The sequence below is a fragment of the Sparus aurata genome, chromosome 5 (genome assembly GCF_900880675.1).
Source record: "Sparus aurata chromosome 5, fSpaAur1.1, whole genome shotgun sequence".
NCBI classification, from domain to species: Eukaryota; Metazoa; Chordata; class Actinopteri; order Spariformes; family Sparidae; genus Sparus; species Sparus aurata.
In genome coordinates, this window is record NC_044191.1 from 9,287,738 (window position 1) to 9,302,659 (window position 14,922).

The 14,922-nt window shown below is 39.9% G+C and overlaps 2 protein-coding genes across 5 annotated transcripts in view; both read left to right on the forward strand.

The window, feature by feature from the left end:
• The first annotated feature begins 459 nt into the window (after window positions 1-459).
• On the forward strand, window positions 460-11,092 carry LOC115581161 (group 3 secretory phospholipase A2-like). The gene is made up of 7 exons (XM_030416049.1): window positions 460-1,263; window positions 3,156-3,288; window positions 3,865-3,999; window positions 5,171-6,096; window positions 6,618-6,747; window positions 10,025-10,144; window positions 10,289-11,092. Exons 1-7 carry the CDS (start codon window positions 795-797, stop codon window positions 10,473-10,475), a joined length of 2,100 nt encoding a protein of 699 aa, XP_030271909.1. The 5' UTR covers window positions 460-794; the 3' UTR covers window positions 10,476-11,092.
• Window positions 11,093-13,041: 1,949 nt separating this feature from the next.
• The window catches only part of hectd4 (HECT domain E3 ubiquitin protein ligase 4), a 41,096-nt gene continuing 39,215 nt past the window's right edge, over window positions 13,042-14,922 (forward strand). For all 4 annotated transcript variants that reach the window (XM_030416616.1, XM_030416620.1, XM_030416619.1 and 1 more), the window contains exon 1: window positions 13,042-13,727. In XM_030416616.1, the coding sequence (XP_030272476.1) occupies window positions 13,581-13,727 (147 nt within the window). In that variant the 5' untranslated portion in view covers window positions 13,042-13,580. The remainder of the gene's footprint in view (window positions 13,728-14,922) is intronic.

Sequence of the window (14,922 nt, forward strand, 5' to 3'; positions counted from 1 at the left end):
GATTTACAGCTACAGTCAACAGAATTGTGTGTTTATTCACTGCTACAGCTTTTTGTGTTATTTTAAAGTAGAAAAGTACATTTACAGTATATTTTTTGTGATTCTATAGATGTGTTTGCTGTAAAATAAACAGAACAAATCCTTAAAAGTACAGATTTTTTTGAACAAATGAACACGAAAGAAAAAGTCATGAGGCAATTAGAAATCTAATATGCGCCCTGATGAATGCTGGGTGTTAATAAAATGTTGCTGGTGCCATTATTCTGTGCATAATTCAAACAATAGAATGAAGTCAGAATTTCTACCGTTTATTTGGACACACCTCCACCCGCATGGTTCCCATGTTAATCACCTCCTGCTGGATTCCTGGGAACTCCTACCAACCAGCAGTTGGTTGAGACATTTTTTGTAATCTTGGTGGAGATGTGGGTCACTTCCTTTGATTATTATAGGGTTAGGTAAAATGGCATGATCAGATGCGTGACAATTGTGGACTCTGATTGGATTGTTGAAACTTTTAGAAATCTTCGCCAGACCGCACCCACAGCATTGCCTACAAACATCTGCCAAAGTGAGAAGTGTCAGATATCGGTCGAGCCTCCGTTTTGGCAGACCAATAAGAAAACCGCTTAACCCCGAAGCTACACATGCTTTCCAGAGAGTGTCAGGCACCTTTAAGCCTCCTGGTGCAGATATACACTGATGCCACAGATTAACCTGATATAATCTGTCCATTCAGATTTTTACACAGCTCTTCAACTGCTCTTTAGGATTGGATCAGAATTTACACGGAGATGCAAAACGGGTGCTTCCTTCAAGTTCTTTTCGCCTTATCATTACTGATTTTATCAAAAGCACAGTATGTGATCGGATCAGATCCCTCCTGCGTCAGATCGAGTCCTGCCGAGGACGGACGGACGCGCGTCACGTTTCTGCGGGAAGACGCAGCCGGCGTGCGCTCCCTGTACCTCAGCCTGTGGTCTGAGGACGCGCGCCTGCTGTCATGTGAAGGACACGCAGATCCAGCCGCCACGGTGGGATACGGCGCTCTTTGCGACAGAGGCGGCACGCAGGATCAAGAAATCATGCAGAGGTTTAATATCAGTGCACTGCTGGCTCCGGATGCTCCCTGCGCGCCAAAGTTCTCCAGGCGCGTAAGAAGAGATGGCACAGAGGGGAAGAGTCGGAGGAAACGCGCTTGGTTTTTCCCAGGGACGCTGTGGTGCGGCACTGGAAGCAAAGCTGCTAAATACGAACAGCTAGGTGAGAATTAGAGTTATTATCAGTATTCTTATTTGTCTTATTTATGTGTACCTTCTCATTTATCGTGCCTTTTTGGTAATATTTCGGGTTAGGCGAAATTGCATGGTTAATGGGTTATACAGTACTTCCCAAACCTCACCTTACCCAAACCCTCACTTCTACATGACATGTAGGAGGAATGTAAAATACAGACCCAAAGGGATTCTCAGGTGCCCTCTGCAGCCGCACGTCCCTAAATTCCCCCCTCCCCCGAGATACACGAAAGCAGATACAATTATTATAAAGAATGTATTATATATTTGTTCTTTCTTTCTTTCTTTCTCCGTGAATATATTAAACAAAAATCACTTTTATTTATCATTTATGTACCTTAGATTAAACACCAATAACAGGGATCATGAGCGATATATTCTTATTTTAGTTCAAATACCTTAAGACAATCTGATTTTGCCTCCTTTCTTGCTTCAGTCAGTATTCTGGGGACCTTGTTTTCCTCTATTCAGTGGTGGAAAGTAGTTTGTTTCATTGTCTCACTGAAATTGGTAATATTAAAATTCAGATTTTTAATTATTTCTCCAAAACTACACATTGCCCCTTTTAGAGGTGCAATGTGTAAGAATGGCTGAGCAGCAGCATGTTTCAGACACAAGGCAACTCAAAGTGCTTTACAGGCGCATAAAAATTACATTCAAAGAAATTGAAAATTGCATTTGAAATACATGAAAAACAAGTAGGAAGACATCAAGAAAAAAACAACATTAAAACATGTAATGGAATAGGAAAGTAAGCTAAAATAGAATAGGTTTAAAAGAGAGAAGACTAGAAAACAAAAGTCAGAAGGGAGAGGTGGAGTAAGACACAAAACATCAGCATGAATGAACTGAAGGCAGAGAGAGGATCCTATTTAAAAAGACAGCAAGACGATAGGCTAACAGGGAAGGTGCGTTGCTGTTGCTATTGGATAGATGTGACCGGCTGATGTGAACAGCTGATATAAATTGACAGCCCCAAATTACAAAAGCAAAATTATGACTAAGCATTCAAGAGGGTATGAGTAATACACTGAAAGCCAAAGAATGCAGCAGAGAAGTCTTCCAGATTAACAACACTTGCCCAATACACCGAGCGCCAGGCAGAGTCAACCAATAGGACCGCTAGCTGCACAGCTAACTGAGCTAAGTAGCTAACATCAGCTACTGTTCTCAGCAGTTAGTGAGTAATCCATTGATATTGAAGTTGACAGGTTGCAAATTAATGGCACCTTCACATTTAATTTTGTTCAATTTGACATTTTAAGAACATTATTTCAACTCGAGTTATTGCACACATCTCAAGAGGAATAGGAGTTAAAAATCTGTTAGAATTTTATAAAGTAGCCACATCAAGAAGACGTGCCATAGTAGATTCTTTAGATTGAAGATCTTGGTTTTTACAACCTATCAACTCTTAATTTTTAAATAAATGTCTTAAAAGGTGCAACATATAACAATTGGCCACCTGTCGAAGATAACTCCAACTAACAGGGGGCAGCAAATCCCCATAGTAACCACTAAGGTAATCGCCCACTAACTGCTGATATTTGTTGCTGCCATTAGAAAATAAGCTCAGTTAGCCATGCAGTCCAGACTGTGAGCTCTGGCTGGTTTTACGTAACAGGATGGGCCGTCTGGTTAGCATGCTAACTTCAATAGACATCTCTGCGACATAATACATCTTTGACATTTCATCACATTTTTTTAGGTTAATTCTTAAGGGGTTTTAAATAAAAAAAAAGTTACATGTTTTACCTTTAAAGCTTTAAGAATTTACGTCAGAGAAGTGTAATTCGACTTGCTTCATAGCCAAGTGTTCTCTGATTTGTGACTGAATTCAAATCTTGTTCTCCTGCACAGGGATGTTTGAGCATGCAGACAGATGCTGCCGTGAGCACGACCACTGCCCGCATATCATCCCAGCATTAACTGTGAATTATGGAGTCTTCAACTCCAAATTCTTCACCGTCTCTCATTGTGACTGTGACCAAAGGTGAGCCCCAGAATGCACACCCCAGGAATCTTATACTGAGCCGGGATTCCAAGTATTCAGCGCCTCCGGGGAAACTACTACCTCCAGTAGTTCGCACCTCTCCCTGACCCTTACACGTAATGCTCTGACTAGTAGTATGGACGCTCAAGTAAGGATAGACCTGCTCCTAGGCTGAATTTATAAGCGTTGTGGAAATTCGTGCTCCTCTGTGGAATGCTCTCACCATATAATTCTGTCACTATGCCAAAGATGTAAACCGATTTAAGTTGAAGAACCTGGGGCCATATGATATTACTCTTTATCCAGGCTTAATAACTACAGCACTGCAGTCAGCCCTCTGGAGACACTTCAGATGTCAAGAGCGAACACGTTGCTGGCTATATTTGCGTTTGCAGGGCATTCCATTGCCACTACATCATCTAGTGGTGACAGGTGCACGTGTAATAAGTTTGAACAGACACACATTTTAAGATTTCACCTCCCAGATATAAGGCTATCTGTTGTTACAAACCATTCGGACTAGTTCAAGGGTGTTTAATTTTGACCTTGCCCTGTCCTTTTTCCGCCTCTCACCAGGTTTCGACAGTGCCTTAGTGGCGTCAATGATTCCATCGCCAGCATGGTGGGCTACAGCTTCTTCAGCATCCTGCAGGTTCCGTGCTTTGAGCTCCAACAGAAGAGGCGATGCACTGAGTTGTACTGGTCCGGAATGTAAGAGAAGCACTGAGATTGTTCCTTGAAGCTTAAACTGCATATTGTCAGACACAAAGAGTCGGCAAAAGTGCTCACATCCTTCACTCAAGTAGAAGTACTGATACTTGTGTGCAAAAAGATGAAGTACTGATTCAACTTCTGTAGTAAAAGGAAGAAAGTACGGGCTCTGGAATGTAAAAGTGTCCCTCCAAAGGACATTTCTTCTGGCCATTTCTGTGCAAAGCTAACTGAACCTCATATTAATATAAATCAGTATTAAAGTATTAAACTTAAAGGTAGAATCAGTAGGATATGTCTGAAAGATAGCTGATTGTTGAGTCTCATTCCCATATTGTCAAATACCAACATTATGGGTTGGTAAAGCGCCCCAAGCATAAACAAAGTGAGAAAGTAAGAGAATCCAGGCAGAGGGCTGCAGAGACACTAACACACCTTTTCTCCTCATTCCAGTCTCCCTCTCTGTGTGTTTCCATCACGCTATGTCTGCTGTGCACGATATGCACTTATATATATATGAAGGTACAGATATTTGAGGTCAACTGCAGGGAGTGAAGGTTGTGAGAATAATAAATACAGATACCTGAAAGATTTACTTAAGTGCAGCATCCAAGTATTTGCACTCCGTGACTTCCCGCCTCTGTAGACACAACAGGAAGTGCGAACCATAAAACGAGTCTTTTGTTCAGTGGAACCTTCAAGTGTGGTTATATGGGAAGCTGGAGTGGCTGCTTGTAGTAGCATGCCTGACACTTTGCCAAACCGCACGAGATCATGCGAGGCACTGTGCCACACCTCTGCTCTGTTTCCACGACTTTATCCATCAGGTGACTTAACAAAGGGTCTCATGAACACGAGAAATGATAAATGCTTCACCTTTCTCTAGCACTGATAGTATTGCATTAGCAAACTACACTATAATACCTATAATTTAAGATTGTGTGTTAGTGAGAGATTCTTGAATTTCCACTGTGTTGCTATAATTATCTGTCAAAGAAAGTACAAATTACAAGTGCTGGAAATTACAGGCCTCCCTTCACCAGAAATACAAATTGTACTTCTTCTTAGTTAAATAGATATGCAAGGAATGTGCTTTATATGTGGAATACAGCATACAGGTCTTTGTTTGTTTTCATGGCTCGGTTCTAACATGTATGTTTACTGTCTATAGATGCAAAAAGGCCAGCGAGGCTCCATATGCTGTCTTCAAGAACCCCCTCCCTTACAACAGCACTAATGCTTCAAGCAAATATGAGGACGACAGCAATGACAGCAACACATTAGATCGTACAGAGGGGCAAAATGTAACTGAGAGCCCTGCGATTGGCCAACACACAAAGTCGCCCAAAAGTGAACATAATTGTAGCTCCAAAGACCCACCACGAGGAGACACTTTGAAAGGCAGAAGGAGAAAGGGGAAAGGATGTAAAAGACACAGGAAACTTTCCAGAGTTGCACCCTCCCAGATGCCCTCAATATCGAGGGCACACAAGATTACTCCCTCAATGGACATCAGTCTTTCACGTGCTCCTAATAATAGCACATTGATGCCAGACAAAAAAAGAGCTGGAAAAAAGAAGAACACCAGAAAGGGCCAGAAAACTCCACCACGTAAGACGACAAACGCTCACCCTCAAACAACATCTACAACACAGAAGCCAACAGCCGCCACAGCGATGAACAAAACCACAAAAAGTTGCAAAATACTTCCAACACAAAGTCCATGTTGCGGATTCAGGACGCCTCTGAGAGGTGACACTTTTCAGCCTCACTGTAAAACTTGTCAAAAACAAAATACAACAACTCACACGGCAACTGTTCGACCCTCAACGACTACACACGGATTACCGGTCACAGTGACTACACACTCAACGGCATCACCCAAACGAGACACTTGGAGTACGGCTACTTCTGCCACACCGGCCACAACAAAACTAAAGAGAGCAGCCTCCACTGAGGTTGGCAGGCCAGAAAGGCAGATGGATTCCCATCTTCTGTGGAATAACACAAACCAGGAGCCCATGAGAGGAACCAAGGCCCCAAACAGGCATTCAGTGAGGGGCCTGAAACTAAATAGTGCCTTACATAATTTGACAGGTGAGTGTATGCAGCTGCTGACCCTGTGACATCTGCTGGGGCATTTTGCAGCAAGTAAGGCCTCTATTCATGTAACTTATCTAAACTGAACGTTTAAGCACCTGTTACTCTGGCTGTTCCCATTTGAGCTGATAATGTTTGAAATTTAGCATTAAAATTTGGAATTTAACAATAAATTGCAAAACTATCAGAGAATTGCAAACATTTTATAAGTGAGTAAGCAAGTTTTAACTTATTGATAGGCAAAAAGAGAAAAATATCTATATATCAAAGCCATTTATTTGTTTATAGTGAGCAATGCTGCCACTATGGAGAGGTAATAATAAAGGCTCTAGCTCTGCCCCCTACAGGCGAGACAGGAGGCCACCACTGATGATTGCTTATGCTGAAAAATTCTGAAAGTAAAATAAGTGTTGTAAGAGTGTTTGGCTTTTGTGAAGTAACATCAGTGGGCGGCCAAAGACATGTGGGTGCTCTTTGTTCATTTATGACACAACTTGTTTTCATTTGTTCTCCTGCAGACAATCAGCTGCTGTGCAGAAGCCTCAAACATCTAGATGAATGCAAATATAAAATCCCCCCTTTGGAGAAGAAGTATGATCTGCAGAACATGGAGCCAAAGACTACCTACCACTGTGACTGCACCAGCCGGTAACATGACAGCATTATTTTGCATTTCTGTCCATTTTTTTTTATATGTTTACATAAAAAATGTCAGATAGAAAAAGGCATTTTTTCTGAAGTTATAGTCATTCAAATATGTGCCAGGGACACGATTTACAAAAGATTATAGTTGCATAAGTGAAGCAAATATTTTTATTCAGTCCTTGTTTTATATTCAAAGGGGCTTTTAGTGTAACTCGGCCAAATTGCACTCATAACTTATCAGGCTAGACACTTTTCTACTGCAGTGTGGAAATGATTCCGTCTTCCCGACTTGGATCTTCTTGCTTTGTGTTTTCTTGTGTGTTTTGGCCACAATAGCTTAACATAACATTATCCTCACCCATGGAAACAGCTTCACAGCCAGCCAAGGAAATACAAGCCTTATACAGCTTTTAAAGCAGTCCAAACTAAAAGCTACAACCCCAATAATCCATCATGACTTTGTTTTGCATTCTTGAGCTACTTCAAGGTTTAACCTGCAGGTTGCAGTTAGATGAAGTAACCACGGCAACTTTGAATAAAATGAGAAGTCGTGTTGAAGGTCTAAATGAAGCATAGAGGGGGGTTTTTTTCTTTCTGTTGAAAGAACATTGTTCAGGTTCTTATTGTGTTGGCCAATAGAATTAGTTATGAAGATTTTTCCAGCAGACTGACTACAGTCTCTACAACAATTTAGGGGTACTACTGTAATAATAAACTGGAGCTGAATTTGCCAAAAACCATGAAAATAGGACCAAGGTTATGAAAAAACTTTTGTTCTCTTTTGTTTTCTTGTTGCACCTATTAAACATGCCTTTCTCATAGAACACACTGTGACTTGTTATAGTAGGAAAAATGCTGATGTGACAAATACAATGGCTTATGGAACCCTTAAAGGATTGGTTCATCATTTTTCAATTCTGTCTGAAAACAATTGTTAAGTATCCAAAGAGTAGTTACGGTTAAAGGATGCATTCACAGTTTTCACAGCATAGTTCAGGTGCCAATATGATCAATGAAACAGGTTAATCATTCCTTCTGTTAATACTAGATCCCTTTCTAAAGCGCTTTCAGTGAAGTTGATGGGAGACAAAAAACGTACACCAAAGAGTATTTAAATTTTATATCTGTTACTGTCTTTATTGAGCAACATTCCCTCTTTGTGTTTCCCTGTTGAGCAGCAGTGGATGAACAGTAACTAAAAGAGGGAATTTTGTACAATAAAGGTTGGAGATTTGGACCATATTCACTTAAAGTGAAAGTAAGGTTTTTGAACTACTACTAACGTGAGTTGTCCCAAAACCTTCTTTTTAGTAAACTCTGTGTACACAAACAATGTTCTCAATGCTCGTGTTCATGTGTAGAGACCCTGGTGATACTACGAGCAAAGTTTCATGTTGTGTTGAGCCTTCTTAGTGTTTTAAAAATAGCAATTTCGATATATCGTAGAAGTGCCCCTGCACCCCATTGAAAATTAGCTTGCCCAAAAACGAAACTAGGGTAAATCTTAAAAGTGCCTCTTTCGTTGTAATTATGCATTTACAAGAAGGTTTGACTCATATTCAATCGCAATTAAAGCCTTGGTTGCTTTTTGGCGGGAGTTTCACTTTGTGTTTCCCACGTGATCCCTTCCAAATGCAGTTCCGTGCAAGTGATGAGGAACACAATCCACAGTAAAAGGTAGAACTTTATCAGGCTTCAGCCATCTGAGTGACAAAAATTAAGTGAATATTGTTTATTGTTTGCACAAAATAGCTTTAACTTGAAAAACGATGAACCACTTCTTCCTGCAGTGACATGTCAAATTACAAACAGCTAACGGCTACACTTCTACACAACGGCTACACAATCAAAGCCACCGCTAAAGTAAACAGCAACATGTGTGTTTCCTGCAGTGACAAGTCACAATGGGCTCTGAGAGAACTGTGAACCAACACTTTAAATGCAACTGGGTCATCTTGTGTGTAACTAGTTCTGCTGCCAAAAAAATCAATCTGATGACCTGAAGCTAAAACAGCTGTTTCATCCATCATTAAAGGTACAGTCCAGCCCAAAAACTTGAAATACATACATTTCCCTTTACCTCTGCAAAGACAAAATTTGTTAACGATTTATTCCAAACAGCTTGTAAAATATGCAATTGAGACAACATGACTAACACTAAACCAGTCAATAGCCTATACAGCCAGCTACAGTCAAGCTAGCTAGAGATAGCCACAGCTAGCCATGACTGAAGCCAACTGACGTTTAAATAAATCGATAGATGTGTCCAACATCTTGTCAAATTAGTTCTTTATCCCACATGAATAAGGAAGAAGCTTAACTCAGTCACTGAGAATAAAACAGTTGGACTAATTTTTCTACAAAGCTAACTACTTTAACAAAAAAAACAATAGCAGTAACTACCAGAATAGTGCTTCAGCCACTTTTAAATCAGTTATTTACATTTCTGAAGGGGTAAATTAATTTATTAGATTACTTTCAAGGTTATTAGTATCAATTTCTACATAAACAAGTTTTCCAAAGGTTTGTGTCAATTAGTTATTTGTAGTTAAATAGAAGACCCTAAGTAGGCCTACATGAAGGAGACCTATCCACCTATTATAGTTTATTCAGTCAGCTTGAAAACTCGGCTTGTGGCAGTCAAAGTAGCAAAAATAATTCAATTCCGAAAACCAAACTACCTTTATTTATTTTATTTTATTTTATTTTTTACTTTTATTCTACTACTATTTTTCTGCGCTTTGAGCACCTCAATCCGAGTGTCATCTTCCATCGAGGGAAGGCTGACAACTCCAAAACTCAGCAGGTCACACTGAAACGATCTAGCTGGATAAATAGCACTATAGGTGAGAGAAAAATATGTATACTATATTGGATTCAAGGGGGGACTGTCCCTTTAATGTTCAATACATTATACACATGTGTTTGCTCTTGTAAATCTAGTAAGCCACTGGGAAAAAGGCCTATAGTTTTTACCATCCCGTGTACATTTGATTATAGATTGTGTCTCATATCACTCTGTAAGACATGCTCAACACTTACCCCGAGGCTACAGCAGCGCATGTATGGTATGATTACTCATTTCTGCATGCAGCATGTTATAAAGAAGGAGGAAGGCCTGCCCCCACAGGCAGTTTTCTCTTTCTTTGTCTGTATCGCTCTCTCTGAGTCACTCTCTAAATGCATAAACATAGCTCTATATTGTTTAATTCCTGCCTTGTTTCACACTATATATCAGGTCGTAAATGTCCTCTGCTCATATTTTTTGTCAATTTTACAGCTTGGCTCTTCAGATTGAAAGCTTCAAGCAACCCAGCACTCTCCCAACACTACTGATGGATTTCGTCTCTCAGAATTGCTTTAAACTGCCAAGGAAGAAAAAATGCCTCGGCAGAAAAAGGTTTTAAACTCTGATACGATTAGTCATGTTAATCTCGGACAACTTTTGTGTTCCAGCAGTGCCAGTGTTAAATCAGTTTGCTTATATAATAGATTATTAGTTTGGGTCTCTGTTTCTGATATTTTTTATGTGTTTCTTTTCTAGCTGTTCTGGAGGCTTCGCTAAAGCCTCTGACCTACTTCAAGCACTTAAGAAGATAGAGGAAAAAGGCACTGCAGGGGTGCGAAATTCAAGCAATGGCAGAAAAAGAGGGATTCCTGTACGTCTTTATAAGCGGTGCCTAAGGCTGGAGAGAGAGAGAGAAGCTGATATTATGGCACGTCTCACATGATTATAGACTAAGCTGCTGTATGCAGCAACAATGAATTTCATAGGCTTTATATTTCATGCATTTCTTCTTTTCTTTGATGGTGTAAAATGGTACTGTGTTGAAAATGTTCAAGGAATCAGACACTTGAATACTGTCGGGTGTCTACCATGGTTTTAAATTTAGCATATTTATGAAGAACTGTAACACAAATATGCAATCCATCAGATTGTATATTGGAAAAGAAATAAAAATCATTTATTTTTTGTTTTCTGTTTGGATCTAGTGATTGATTTGAAATCATATGTCAGGGGCATTTTCACAAATGATCTCGGCGTGGCATCTGCACTGCATATTGATTAAGAGAGGAAGAATAATACTTTCCGAAATGGTCCACAGCCTGCCAGGTATCATTATCTTAAATAGTTTATTTTACAACTAAGGAAATGATTCATCATAATTGGAAAATGTACATTTACCTACCTACTCACTTCTCATTTTGCAATATATCATACAGAAGTATATATTTTTTTTACTTCATTTATAAAACATCCCTGATCCAAACACTTTTTGAGGACTGCAACCACTTCAATGTGTACTCCATCTGCCCTTTGATTTCATAACCTCAAGTTCTTACTGTGTGTTGCGTCAGTGTTTTTATATATGCATTCTCATTAACAAGGTAAGTGACAGATGGGATTTTTGTTTGAAATAAATTCAAAGATCCATTCTGTCAACTAGACCAGGGGTCTAGTCAGGCCAAGGCCCCCTGAGCTAAAAGAGGGACAGTGTAGGGACCCCCTGGTACAAATATTGTATAGAATTCTGTACCATATTAAACTGGTCCAGCAATAACGTGTAGGACAGCCTGTAGTGCAACGTATTTATAAATTTGCAGTAGTCGTAGCATGGCTAATGTTAGGCACATTAGCCTCACCCTCTTCAATTTCTCCAGTAGTTTCTGAGGTGGAGGGTATGTCAGAAGTCTCCTGATAGGTTACAAATTGATCCACTGTGGCTCACAAGAATGTCCGTACACTTGGGATAATAATACAGATTACTGACCAATACGTTTCAATAATATGTACAGTAGTAAAGTTTTTAGTTAGACATCATTGATAGGTGCCGCACAGTGATTTATCATATGGTTAGGTAAGCTTGCTCACCTGTTTGCACAAGAAACCATGGGTAGACTATCATCAATGTTGTGTGAAGTATACTGTTTTTTGGTTCTCTTTCTTTGCTAATCCATGTCAATGTGCATTTTCAGACGCATACATTGAAAAAAAAAGAAACTTTCAAACTATTATTAAACGTTAATTTTGCCCTGCAGTAACTCTCCACAGTGTGCTCCCTGTTGAAATAGACAATCTGTATTTGCTTTCCTCCACCAAAATGCCACCAAGGTCAGATTTTGACAATGATTACATTTTTATAGACAGAAAGGTTGGAAATTCTGTAACCACCAGCATTTATATCAAATTTAAAACATTTCTTTTTCGGTACAAATGATAATATAAACTTGACAATAGGAGTGAAAAGATGAATCTTAAAAAAATATTCATGAATTTTAGAAAACCTTTGCATTTTGTATTTGCCCCCATTAACTTTATTAATAGCATACGCTTTGCTGCCCTTTGTACCCATATTAGGTTTATATTATCATTTGTAATGCAACAAAAGTATTTTCAGTAGTGGTCTCTTTATACGACCCTACTGCATATAAGATGTATTCATATGAATACAATGTTAAAGAATTTTTTTACTACTTATATTTTTATGGGAATTTAATAGTCAATTTAACTATAGGCCAAAGTCACCTGTAGATACTCATGCTCCTTGGTGCACCTAAAAGTTCAACTTAAATTGATTTCTAATAAATGAGGAGAGCACTAAATCACACATATCTAACTGTCATAATTCATATAGGTCTGATATTCAATTGCCTATCATAGGATACAGCAAGCAAGCAAGCATTTATTTTGATATAGCACCTTTCACAGAGAGCTTCACAGTGAAACAAAGTAAAATGTCAATAAAAACAACAAATAGATAAAAAACCATAAGATGTAGAGAGACAGCTGATAAAACACAGAAGTAAAACATAAAACATAATAAGCTTCTACCCAAATGCCTGTCTAAAAAGGAGGGTTTTTTAATTGCTCTTTAAAAGAGTCCACAGAAATCCAGAGATCTGAAGCGTGCTGGGAGACTATTCCAAAACAACCTGCATGAAAAAAAGTGGTTACAAATATTAGTAGTGCAAGGGCCAATTGTGTTAAAAACCTTTTAAAGCAAAGCAGTGGGTAGGATATCACAGGTTCTTGAGAGACGGTTTCATTTCATTCATAAAGTGGATGGGTTGGAAAAACCCAGTGAGAGGACTGTGACCTTAGCAGGCAAATATGACTTCCACTCTCCATCTAACTTTAATGTTTAATAAAATGGCTTAACATAACCACTAAACTATATAACAATCGCCCTTGTTTCACTCATACAATGCTAAATTGTGCTGCTAAGACTCCACAATGAACTCATGAATTCTTGACAGCTTTTATTCTGGGCCGCGGTGCATGCTGGGAGCAGCTAGTTGGCCTTGGAAACATGGCGTCGCACTGACAGCTGGGAGACTCTTGTTATCTTCTCCAGCCACTGACAGACCGGCTGGGCCGTTAGCGAAGCTGTCTGCGTCCTGAATTTAACTGTAAAATGAGCTTACTACGGATGCAGTCGTCGTCCTGAAAACGCTGTGGTTTTAACGGTACGGTGCAATAACGGATTTAGTACGGGTGTCACGCCCACTCTGCTCGGTAACGTTATAACGATACCGTACGGTAAGTTAGCTAACGAAGCCAGACAGCTAGCAGCCACTGTTAGCACGACACGACCACCCATGTTATGTGAAGAGGACCTGCCACTACTGTCTGCTCCCTGCTTGGCTGTCGTCCGTTTGCTTGCACCCAACTAGTACAGTCTGCCCTGACAAGCACCATCGGCAGATAAAACGGCGACAGTCACGGCAGTTATGTTATTGTAGCTCGCTAGCAGGCTAGCTAGGGCGTTTCTGTCATTCTGTCACTGAATTTTTAATGTTCGACCCCTTTGGCATCACTGTCGGAGGAGAGAGCGATGGGCTCCGGGGCTGTAGATTCGTCCCAGTGGCTTTCGGTGAAGGAGGAGACCATTTTCCTCCACGACGGACTCATTCGGGTCACAGATCTGGCCGAATTGCCCAGCGAAATTGGAGTATCGGAACAGGGGGACACCGAGCAAGAGGTGGGTGAAAGCCATCCACACACACACGTATACACACATACACACAGAGGTTTATATATAGAAACACACACTCACAGCTAAGATAACGGTGTGTTTTGTGTCTGTTATTGTCAAACTGTGTTTTCACTGTAAGCTGCAACACCACCCTTGCTGATAACGGTAACGCTAACGCATGCAAGTTTCCTGCTGCCCTACATGTTACTGACCCCCTGTCATGAAAGCTCCCGTTGTCAACTCACTTCCTGTCATTTCCTTAAAAATTGAAGTCATACAAACCGCCCCTCTTGTAATCTAATCAGAAATGCAGCCATGTGTCGCTGTTATTATTAGATTATATGGTCACACAGTGGTCTTCTAATGGCATGTGCAAACGGTTCGATGTATGATTTGCTATCTAAAATTGTATTCAAATAGCTCAATGTGCATGTGAGGTTAGAGTGCACACACATTTCACTTCGGTACCTCAGGTGTCAAGTTGCACAGCCTCAACTTGATTAGTATTGCCAGTGCAGCAGCTTTCCCATGCAGGCAACTTCTCACATTGCAACACAGTAAAGTATTTCTTTTGGGGCTAAAAATGGCGGTGTGGAGCCCAGTGTTGTCTGTAACAAAATGTAGGTTGATGTCATTTGATTATCCACAAACTTTTGATGATTAAACCTAGTGGAGATATAGCAACATTACTTAATCGCAAGTGTTTTGTGGTTACAGTCAAGTGTAGCCTACTCAACAGTGGTCATGAAAAAAATCCTATCATGATCAATGGCCTGTGTTTTTGTTCTCTAAACACCAAGAAGCAATGCTATGTTACATTCTCCGTGTGGAACAGTCGGTATTTAGGATTAATTTGCTTTGATATAGAGTGTTTTTAATGTGCTTCACTGGAAGGGATGCTTTTATTTTGAAGGTAAAACCTAGAAACCGGATGTGCCTATGTTGTTTGATACAGTAACTTTACAGTGATGCAGGTGGAAACTTCAACATAATGATGTTACATTCTAGATATTTCGGTTCGCTATCATGTATTAAAGGTAAAACTACTAGTGTCCATCCCTATGTAGAGTACATCTATAGTAATGTTATTAGTCAGTCACTATATGGGTAGTACTGTTGGTATGTGTCATTCTACTTAGCCTCAATTTAACCAATGTGTATGGAATGTTAAGTTTATCCAGCAGATACATGTGTCGTGTAT

Excerpts from the sequence above, each read along its gene's own strand:
- LOC115581161 (XM_030416049.1), top strand. The coding sequence starts at position 795 with ATGCAAAACGGGTGCTTCCTTCAAGTTCTTTTCGCCTTATCATTACTG. Across the intron at positions 4,000-5,170 it reads GAGTTGTACTGGTCCGGAAT|ATGCAAAAAGGCCAGCGAGG; the intron begins GTAAGAGAAGCA and ends TACTGTCTATAG. Across the intron at positions 10,145-10,288 it reads AAATGCCTCGGCAGAAAAAG|CTGTTCTGGAGGCTTCGCTA; the intron begins GTTTTAAACTCT and ends TTTCTTTTCTAG.